At 37.1% G+C, this 11,620-nt stretch overlaps 1 protein-coding gene across 2 annotated transcripts; it reads right to left on the bottom strand.

The window, feature by feature from the left end:
- On the bottom strand, positions 1-8,926 carry LOC107481909 (DExH-box ATP-dependent RNA helicase DExH3). 2 transcript variants are annotated; one of them, XM_016102259.3, is made up of 19 exons: positions 8,472-8,926; positions 7,966-8,120; positions 7,802-7,889; positions 7,380-7,625; positions 6,752-6,847; positions 6,026-6,214; positions 5,769-5,928; positions 5,560-5,690; positions 5,174-5,347; positions 4,817-5,089; positions 4,147-4,341; positions 3,527-3,730; positions 3,292-3,361; positions 2,970-3,118; positions 2,301-2,609; positions 1,793-1,852; positions 1,495-1,647; positions 1,256-1,366; positions 1-1,091 (listed from the first exon to the last, which is right to left on the bottom strand). In XM_016102259.3, the coding sequence occupies exons 1-19, from the start codon at positions 8,829-8,831 to the stop codon at positions 615-617; spliced, it is 3,600 nt and encodes a 1,199-aa protein (XP_015957745.1). In that variant the 5' UTR covers positions 8,832-8,926; the 3' UTR covers positions 1-614. The 2 variants fall into 2 exon arrangements, with proteins under 2 accessions (XP_015957745.1, XP_015957747.1); XM_016102261.3 differs by lacking the exons at positions 1,495-1,647; positions 1,793-1,852.
- Positions 8,927-11,620: the final 2,694 nt, after the last annotated feature.

Raw genomic sequence — 11,620 nt, 5'->3', positions numbered from 1 at the left:
TAAACACCAATGCCACCTCATATTAATATGGTATAAGAATTGCATTTTCCCTTTACATTTCTCACTTCACTGCTACATCTTTCAATATAAAGACGAAAGAACTTATAAGTAAAAGTTGTTTGTAGGTGTACCAAGTCCCTTAGTATATATACTACATTTCATTCAAATGGATGATCGGCTAACTTGATTAATGTAAACCTATTTCCTAAGCAGCTACAATATACTTTAAAGAATAGTGGACAGATATGCCTTCCAACTTCCACATCAAAAACAATGAATTGGAAGAATGCATGATCAGCATAGATTAGTGTCCTTAGTCTGAACAGTAGCTGCTCAGCCTCCCAATCTAGAGCTGTTTTCCATTTTGCATTGAAACTTTCTGGATGGAATCACCCTTTACAAGGACAAGGACTCCCATATCTTAAAAAAGAGCATAAGGGCTCAGATTTGTAACATTTAGATTCTAGTTCCCTCACCATTAGTAGCTCCATACACTTACTGTTGAAATTGTGACTGGAAAGATGAAACCAGTGCCTTGAAAATGAACATGTTCTTCCTTGGTGAAAAACCATGTAAAAATGATCTATCCAGTATAGAGATCTTGTAGATTTGAGTCAGCTCCATTTAGCACGTTTTGATGAAGTTTTCTTATCTTTCTTGTTGCTCTTTTTCAAAAGCACAGACATATGGCTGGCAACATCACGTGAAGAATGCATATCACCCTTCAGCCATAGAAGAGCCTCGGCAGCAGCAGATTTTTCTGCTTGTTTCTTGTTGCTGCAAGGCTGGCCAACAAAATCCAAGCCATTAAAAATGACAGTGGAACGGAATTGGTTGTTCTTCAGTTGCCTTGTTTTGTAAGTTGGTACTTCATGTCCAGCTCTGTTAAGTAATGACTGAAGCTGGTTTTTAAAATTCTCAGCCTCTACTCCAGCACTACTTTTGGAGTTTGTTGCCTCTTTTACTTTGGGTGCAGGTGTGGCCCGACGACCAAATACGAATCTGCCATCACAGTGGTCCTCAGATATCACCAATCTAACAGCTGAAAGAAGCTCGTCATGCGATTGTGTATCGAACATGGGATCCAGAAGCTGGCAAAACATGCAAAGCATAAAGTAAATTATAAGTATGTCATGGACTTGGAGATTCTGAAAATTGAACGAAGAATAAGTCTTTACACAAATGAATAATGGCTAGAAGAATTTGAGAAGTGCAGGAATATAATAAAAACTATGATCAATTGGATTGAACATACTTTTTTCTGTATCAGTTCCTCCAGCTCCCCCTTCAACCGCAAGTAAGTGTTAGCTAATTCAGGTTTCATGAAAAATTCCAAATAACCTCCCAACATTTTTAGGTGACCATCCTGTCAAAAGAATCATATGCTCACCAAAAATTGCACCACAATAAATAGTCAAAAGGAAACAATTGGTACATATACGATCAAGAACAACTGATCTGTGAAAAGTGTTGAGGAAATAAGCCATAACTTACCAATCCACCTCTGGATATATTCCCACCAAATAAGAGCAGCACTGAATCAGATATACCAGTCGAATCCCTAAGGAATACAGCATTCACTTTCACCTTTTCATTAAACACCAACCATGGGTATGGAATCTTGGGTACACTACCATTTACAGAGTTCTAGACAGCACAGAACCAAGAGATAAAAGAAACCCAAAATTAAACTATTAGAACTTGGGTGGATTATACTTCAATCCAATAAAAAAACTGGGTTACAAAAAAATGAGAATTGGTAAAACAACATATATTTGAATGAGAAACTTACACCATACAGAAGAACCTGGCCATCCTCCATTGTTTTCAGTGCTATTGACTTATCTTTGTTCTGCAAAACACAATTTGCACGACTTCACGTCAACAACATTTACAAAATAAAATGACAACTAAAATATAAATAAGATAGTATTATTCCACATCACAAGTTTTTGAATTGATGGAATCAACTCCCCGTGCTATTGTCTGTTGTTTATATGTCCTTGAAACAATAGCCCATGTCAACAGGAAAACTGAGTACAAACTAAGGGGAGCACAATTGTAAGGAAGCCCATACACCTCCTACTTGTGTATGTGTGTGTCACTCAGGCATGTTTGTTTAATGAAAATACCATTAGTAGAATTAGAAAATGGATTCTGCAGATGTAGGAGCAGTACAATACACACACTGATGCATATGGATGTACCAAAGTAAACACTGACACACACGGAAAGAGAGGGGGGAAAAAGAAGAGTGAAAATTGGAAACTGAAGTAGAATTAGCATAAACAAAAGATTACCACAACAGATGATACTCCAGGAAACAAACCCGCACAGATGACAGCTCGGACAAGATGCTCCTCCTGACTCCATCTACTGTAGGTCTCAGAATTGTGATCAACCAACCCAATATCTTTAAGCAAGTAAAAAAATTGCTTTCGAAGAGAGTCAATGGCCCTAAGTGTTTGAGAAGAAAGAAAATTTCGCCAACAGTACTCGTAGCCAGCTTGCTGAGCTTCAGCCTCTTTCCAACCCTCATAAGCTCGGACAAGTGCAAGATGATCACTATAGTCACGAGCAGAAAACTGGGCCTTAGCAGACTCTGCAAGCTGTATGAAACATGCATATAAAACAATTAAATACATAGTTAAGCCTTTTCTGCCTCACACATAGCATATTGATTATTTTAATCCTGCTTGATAAATTAGTGATAATATTTGTGCGCTAAAAAGGAATCAATAGAAGCCATTTTTTCTCAACATTAATATGCTCTACCAGAGAGCATGCTTGATACTTGATAGGCCCAACATACTTAATCAGGTGATATTGTTAAACTTTAGTTCCAATATTAATATTCCAAAAAACAAGTGATGTCATCACATGATAACATAAAAAATGATAAAATCCACTATTTTTCTAGCAAGATTTACATCCAATGTCAAGGGAAAACGATAGTCATGGTGACTTACATCCTTCTTGTCAGCCGGCATCACAAAAGGATCCCTTACACTAAGACCAGCAACAACAGTCATTATGGGATCCAAACAGTTGAAGATAGCGCCCAGAATGAGCATTTTGCCGAGTTTGGGCTCCACAGGAAGCATTGACAACTTGCGCCCTGGAAAGTAACAAATCATTATGACAATATCAGCAGTTGTTCTCTCTTATATAGCTAAATGTAATATTGAAAAAGAAGAGCTTGGATAAACCCATGACAGGAGAAACTTTGTTGGAAGAAAAAATGGGAAGGGAAGTTGAGAGCAAGAAACAATAAAGTACTAGTTCTTCTACCTAGAACTGTCAAATTTTCATTGTCATCCAAGGCCCCAATTATCTTCAGATACTCAACAGCATTTTGAACCTGCAGAATCAAATTAATTGACAATACAATTAATTAAATAAAATAAAACTTATATAAGTTGAACATGTGTTAAAATTTAGTGTATACAAGTCATTGGTAACGGACTTAATTAACAACCGTCGTATTTCAGCACAAGTTCCAAAAATATGCACAATGAATTTTTACCGATAGCGCCTCTGGTGGCTGGAGAGCTCTAGCTAAGAATTCAGATATGCTTCCAAGTTGTAAACTTTTGATTTGCAAACATAAGGACTGCAAAGGTGTTCTCAAAAGTTCGGGCAATTGATAATCAGCAAAAGCATCATAAACACATCTGGGATATAGATGGTAGCATTCACCAGGTTGAACACGACCAGCCCTTCCTCTTCTCTAAAGAAAAGAAATTGAAACCTTTGAAGCAACAAAAATAAGCAAATCCATATACTTCATGACAAGAAGTAATTTGGAAAGTATCAAACATTGTGAATCTATATACATCTGTATGTTAGCTAAACTATACAAGAATGTCTGTGCATGTGACAGCAACAATTCCATCTGTTCCAGTTGACACATTATTTACAATCTAAAATTATTAGATTTTTGTTGTAAAGAAAATACAGCTGATCCTGATCCCATTACCTGATGAAAAACCAAAAATTTCAGGAAGAAATTACGGATCAACGGTTTTTCTAACATTGTTCTCAATTTTTCTAGGTCTTCCTTAACCAGTTTAATTTGACAATGTTCAACCTCAAAGGGGTAAATAATCAATATCCACAAAATTAAATAAACAATAAAAAAAATACCTGCCGGGCAGCAGCTTTTGATATCCAAGATGGAAGTAAACAAGGAGTGTTGTTTAGTGCATCATATGATGTCTCTTTAGCTTTACCACAATCAACCACAAAGACAACATCATTGATGGTAATACTAGTCTCAGCCATATTAGTTGCCAGAACAATTTTCCTCACCCCACCTTCAGGGTTTTCAAATATCAACCTCTGCAGAAGAAAAGAAAAAACAGGAAAGCAAACAAAATTTATAAGAAAATACATTGCGATGCGTAAATATGACTAGAAATATAAGGTGAGAAACAGATGTTATTCAGTTAATCGCTTCAATATGACAAGAAATCCAACACTCCCCCATCTTCCGCAGCAAAATAAATGCAAGCGTAACAAAGTAAGTCCCTTAGATACGCAATTGCAGCAGTAAATGGATGAGATTAAATTCATGCTCTACAAGACTCTTGATTCCAAGTTGCATTTTAAAATATCTCCCTTCTACAATCTAATAATCTGAAAAAAAATGTTCCCCGAAGCCAGTAAAAAACAAGCCATTTTTAATACCATATTTACCCTCAATAAGCTTAAGAGGGGAACTATATAGCACTTTGATATCTTGAATTAAATCGCAAACTAGACTGTGGCAACTGTTTTTGCTGGCTTCTTTCCAGCCTATTACTATGAACATTACCTGCTCAGTGCTGGCCATGGATCCATGACATGCTAGAAGCAAGACACGGCTGGGATCTCCTAACAAAGGATGAGTTTGGAGCTTATCCTTCAAGGAGTTTATGTCATCCCACCCAGTCATAAAAACCAAAACAGCACCTGGCCTTTCATTCTTGACAATGTGAGAAAGCACATGTTCAATAAGGTTAAAACCAAGTGAGTCAGGGCACCAGCAGGACAATGACTCCCGAGTGCGTAGACTATATCCATGGAAGTCTGCAACTTCTAGCGCATCCTATACAAACTCATAGAGAAATGAACAGAATTAGACCCAAAAAGAATAGCTATAAAAGCAACAATGTTACAGCAAGTTACGCACCTCAACAGCAGAAGCAATTTGGCTCTTTCTTTTCCGGAAAGCTAGAGCCTGTTTCTGCATTTTCCATGTTTTTTCTTGACCATAGTCATCAATTTGATTATAAGGATTCAACCGATATCCAGTCATTTCCAGAATATCCTCCAGAAAACGTGCTCGGACTGGATATGTAAAACCCTATAATTTCACAGGCCATAAGATCAAACAGAGAAGGGTATTTTTAAAGACAACTATAAGCAAAATGAGAAATCTATGCATGACACTTTGTGAAATATTTAACAAGCAACTACTACTGAGACCTGACTGAAAAAAGAGCTGTCTTTATTTTACAAAAGAAATTTTTTTAGAGAAAGTGAATATGCTATAAGCTGTTTGTGTCTAGAGCTTACAGGAATGTGCATAGTTGGAGCACCATCAAAGTAGGAAGAGAAAAGCTCAGCATTTAAGGTTGCACTCATCAAAATTAATCTCAAATCAGGACGGCGAGGAAGAAGCTCCTTCAGGACAATCAAAAGAAAATCTGACAAAAGTGAAAACCAGTGGTAAGTAAACTTGTATTGCAATCAACAACACTGGAATACATGTTATATATGACTACCTTCATTCATTCCACGTTCATGAATTTCATCAACAACAACATGAGTTACACCATTTAAAGTCCTATCCACTAGTAGTCTCCTCAATAATACACCTGTGGTACAAAAAAGAAGACGAGTATCCCTTCCTTTCATACCCTCCAACCGAACTTTGTAGCCAACCTTCAGAAGGACAAATTAGATAATATAAGTTAATAAGTAGTCATAAGTATAACAGATACTTCAAGAACCAGAAAGCCCAAAAGATTGACAAACTAACAGATTCTCCCAATTTCTCCCCACGTTCTGCTGCAACTCTTTCAGAAACAGACATAGCAGATATTCTTCTAGGCTGAGTACAAATTATGTTACATCCAGCACCACATCCAGCTTCAATCTCAGATTCTAGTATGTACTGGGGAAGTTGTGTGGTCTTACCACAACCAGTTTCACCTGAGACAACAATGACCTGCAAATTTTCATTAATGACACGAATTAATATAAACTATCATTCAATAAAAGCATATCAGGATTCATAGTCTCAGCAATAAATGGTCCTACATAAGAAAAAAAATTGCAACTTATGTCACGAATTCTGAATTATAGCTTGCTAAGAAATTATAACATGTGCCAATTTGATAACTAACCTCTATAACATTAAAAAAAAAAACATGATTCAGAGTATTTTATTGTGGTAAATTTTGCTTATCAGATTGAATATCATCCATTCATGATCTGATTGATAGCACCTTATACAACTAAATTAGTCTCTATTATGTATGTTGTCCAGAAATGTATGTTCCAGTGTCTATGCCTCTCCAAACGTGTCACAGTCATACAATCGATCACGGATAGCTGCATTGTTACAAGTCATTACTCACTTCACATCCCTTAACTAAATTTGTAACTGTGGTTCCAGTGCTAACAAAGCATGAATCTCGGAAAGAATTGTAATATGACAGTGACAGCATTACATAACACATGGGACGCATTTTTCCCTTTTCACCTGATTATTTGAAATGACTTTCAAAAATGCATCTTTCTCTTTGAATGCAGGAAGACTTCTACGAAATTCGAGCATCCTTTGCCCTTCAGGAGACCCCTACGGATAAACCAGCATCTGTTATAAATTTCTAATAGCTAAAATTGTACAAGGACATTTATACACACAAATTTTCACAGATAGAGAAGATCAACAAACATCTCAAATCATAAGTCATCAAGCTCAGAAACCAGATAACAGGAATCAAAACTCACAAACATCTAGAATATTCAACTATTGCTCATTACACTCCAGTCAAAAGAACTACAATGAAACAAACAACTTTTTAAATTTGTTAATATAAGAACTATTACTCATTAAAACTGTATTCAAACATAACAGATATAACTATTACAATAATGATCAGGGCTAGACCAATAAGGTCGTTAATTGTACTTAGATTTCATAAAGTTGCTCTCACAATACGAATGAGACTTGAATTGAACCAGCAATAAAAATGTTTTTATTGCCGGAACCCAAAAACCACAAATTAAGTACTGGTAGATATTCAAAAAAGAACACGCAACACTCTTTAAATGCCAACTAAGAATATAATGGCAAATAAGATGCAATTTAGATAGGGTTAATAAACCTGCCAATCTTCTTGCTTATTACGCAGTTCCAAACTTCTTCGCTGAAGGATTTTCTCCTTGACAACAGAATTATGGATCCTAGGCACTGGCTTCTCATAAATCCCGTCATTGGTGTGAATACTTCCAGCATCACTTGATCTATGCAAAGAATCATCAAAAGAACCTAGCCTTTTGGTAGGCTTTTGTGAAAGATGGGCACGGAGATGAGTATCTACTTCTCTATGAATACCAAAGGGTAAGATTACCTGCAAGGGCACAGAAAAATCAGTCAATCAGAGCATGAACATGCAAGGGGATAAAGAATTTACCAACCACCACAATTTTTAAAGTGTTAAAACAATTAATAAGGCTGGTGTTTGTTAATAACTCTTAGTGCAGAAATAAAAGGAAAAGAACAGAAAACATCAATGCAATGTGATACCTCTCTTTGTGGACGTTTATCATCCAAATCAGGGCGGTAATTTGGCAGAGGTGCTTTACTAAAGACAACAACTCTTGCATATTGTCGGCTGCCCAGGGTAATTTTGTTCAGAATTTAACAAACAGAATTGAGAAAACCTATAAATAATGATAACATTAAGGTACCTGTATAGATCCATTCTGGTAGCTAAAGCTGAAAGTTGCTCATAATCACGCCGGTCCTTTTTCTCCCTGGACACAACTTCTTGCTCCTCGTTACTGCGGAGAAGCATGGTCAGCTTCCATCTCCACTCATCAATGTTTTCAAGAGTCGACTCTCCCTAACAACCAGCAAGCAACTTCCTTTGTCAGGCAAAACAATATATCCATAAATTAAAAATTACCCCTTGCAAAGTATCACATTATCCAAATTGAAGTCCACCAGCAAAGCAAATAGATGCACTCTCTCTCTCTCTGTAAGCATAAAATAAGCTTTTCCATCACTTTGAGAATTGAAGAAAATCTTTGTATTCAACCGAGGAATTTCAAGACTCAAGTACAGAGAATACACACGGCTGCAACAAATTCAATTCACCTGAATTTTTTCTAAAATAAAATATCACAACTCTTATTAAGTGGCTTTCATGTATCGCAATGAAAAACAGATAGTCGCCTTGTGAATGGAAACAAACCATCTGTTGCTGAGCCGGAGAGCGTGGAGAGGCAAGTTCCACGTCGGATTCATCATCACTGGAGAAGTCTTGGTAGGCAAAACGGCCGTAATTGGAGTTGCGTTGACGCCAAAACGGCAGAGCAACGGTCCTCTGCTTGAAGCGCTGCCTGTCGTTCCATTCCAGCTCAACCGCCCCGGTTGGCGCCGCGGAGCATGGGTGGAGACGAAGATGAGAGGCTATGGTGGGGCGGAGGTGAAAGGCCCTGAGGCCAATTAAGTGGGAGGTGGCGGAAGGAAGAGAGGGCCTGAGAGGCCTGAGAGGCCTGAGGGACATGGCGGTTGTGGTTGTGAGTCTGAATCTGAAGTAGCTCTGTAACATGGTTGCAGAGACAGTTGAAGTGAGCTCCGCTGTAACGCCCCCAACTCGCTTCAGGACTTTTTGGGGGTTTTAGCTTCGCCCTTCATCCCTACTACCTTCCGCGATATTTACACATTATTTTTAATATATATTTTAAGAGGTAATGTCTTAAATGGTTCTCAAATTTCTAATTCGTTCCAATTAAGTTTTTTACTTTTTAAAATCACTAAATATACTCCTCATTTTATAAAATGTAAGTCTCTGTTAGTTCAAATGTTATAAGTCATTTTAAAGTTATTAACGTGTATAGTTAAATGTCAATTTAGCAGTTTATTACAAATTGATATAGACAAACAAATGAATTTTATTCAAATTAGTATCTCAAGTCTGATTAAAATGTTTAAATTAGTCTCTACACCATTATAAAATTCTAACACTCAAATTTTCATCTTCAACATATTTTTCTTTTTCTCATTTTCATCATTTGTTCTTCCTTCTTCTCATTTTTATCATGCATCTCTTCTTTCACTCATTCATTTTTTTATTTCAATTATTTTCTCACTTTTTTATTTCCATTGTTTTCTCTCTTTTTCTCATTTGGTTGTTGGTGAGGATCTATGATGGCTTCAATAGCCTCGACGCACCAAAGTTCTTGATGGGTCACCTTTACTATTGTTGTTTGAGGGAGCTTCAAGATTTGTTCTGGAAAATCGAATTTCTTACCTTAAATTTTATTATTGATTTTATACATAGGAGTGTTGACTTTCAGAGTGATAATACAACAACTACACAAATTAGCAACTATTTTAATATTATGAACAACAATAACAACAACAACAACAAAGCTTTGTCCCACTAAGTGGGATTGGTTATATGAATCAAACGACATCATTGTGCTCTGTCATGTATCATGTCTACAGAGGGACCGTTTACATGTAGATCTCATTTAACCACCTCATGGATGGTCTTCTTAAGTCTTTCTCTGCCTTTCGTCCTTTGTCCATCTTCCATCTCATCTACCCTCCTAACTGGATGTTCTATCGATCTTCTTCTCACATGTCCAAACCACCTGAGACGCGATTCAACCATCTTTTCCACAATGGGTGCTACTCCAACTCTCTCACTTATATCTTCATTCCTTATTTTATCCAATCGCGTATGACCACTCATCCATCTCAACATCTTCATCTCTGCCACACTCAACTTATGTTCGTACTTCCCTTTAGCCGCCCAACACTCCGTACCATACAGTATAGCCGTTCTTATAGCGGTGCGATAGAATTTACCTTTAAGTTTTAAATGCACTTTTTTGTCGCATATAAAACCAGATGCACTCCGCCATTTTGACCAACCTGCTTGGATCCTATGATTTACATCATGTTCAATCTCTCCATTATCATGTATGATGCACCCAAGATACTTAAAACTTTTAACTTTTCCTATGATGTTTTCTCCAATCTTCACCTTTATTTTGGGGTTTTCCCTTCTCAGACGAACTTATATTCTATATATTCCGTCTTGCTACGGCTTATGCGCAGACCATACACTTCTAAAGCTTCTCTTCATAACTCCAACTTCTTATTTAGGTCTTCTCTTGACTCTCCCATAAGGACGATATCATCAGCAAAAAGCATGCACCATGGCACAGATGTACTGTGTGAGTACTTCAAAGACTAATGTGAAAATGTATGGACTTAAGGATGATCACTGGTGTAATCCTATACCAATAGGGAATTCCTCCGTCACACCACCTTGAGTATTCATACTAGTTGTGACCCCATCATACATGTCTTTAATTACCCGAATATATGCGATCCTTACTCTCCTCTTTTCTAAAACCTTCCATAAGACCTCCCTTGGTACCCTATCATACGCTTTTTCTAAATCAATAAACACCATATGTAGATCCCTTTTATTACTACGATATCTCTCCATCATCCTTCTTAATAGGTATATCGCTTCAGTGGTAGATCTTCCTAGCATAAATCCAAATTGGTTCTCTGTTACTTGTGTATCTTTTTTCAACCTCTGTTCTATCACCCTTTCCCATAACTTTATAGTATGACTCATAAGCTTAATCCCTCTATAGTTTTCGCAACTTGTATATCCCCCTTATTCTTGTAGATAGGTACCAAGGTGCTCTTTCTCCACTCATCAGGCATCTTCTTTGACCTTAAAATCTCATTAAAAAGCTTGGTTAATCAGTTGATGCCTTTTTCTCCAAGACCCTTCCAAACCTCAATCGGGATATTATCAGGTCCTACTGCCCTGCCATTTTTCATCTGCTTTAGAGCCTCTTTTACCTCGAAGTCTCGAATCCTTCGATAGTAGTCAAAGTTTTGATCTTCTTCCCTTGTGCATAATCGACCAAGGTTCGGAAGAGTCTTCTGTCCCTCATTAAATAACTCGTAGAAGTAACTCTTCCACCTTTCATTAATCTTCTCCTCTTGAGCCAACACATATCCATCCTTATCCTTTATGCACTTAACCTGATCCAAATCTCTCGTTCTTCTTTTCCGACTCTTTGCGATTCTATATATACATTTTTCTCCTTCTTTCGTGCCCAAAGACTGGTAGAGACCCTCATATGCTCTTGTTTTTGCTTCACTTACTGCCACTTTTGTCTCTTTCTTAGCCACCTTATATTTTCACAGTTATCTGCATTGCGGCATAAAGACCACTCTTTAAAGCATTCCCTTTTTATCTTTATCTTTTATTGTATACTCGCATTCCACCACTAGGACTCCTTGTCTCTTGGTCCTATTCCTTTAGATTCACCAAAACTTTCTTTTGCTGTTCTTCTAATAACT

The sequence above is a fragment of the Arachis duranensis genome, chromosome 3 (assembly GCF_000817695.3).
Source record: "Arachis duranensis cultivar V14167 chromosome 3, aradu.V14167.gnm2.J7QH, whole genome shotgun sequence".
Lineage (NCBI taxonomy): Eukaryota > Viridiplantae > Streptophyta > Magnoliopsida > Fabales > Fabaceae > Arachis > Arachis duranensis.
The sequence above is the reverse complement of the archived record's forward strand: the minus strand, read 5'-3'. Positions and strand labels throughout refer to the sequence as shown.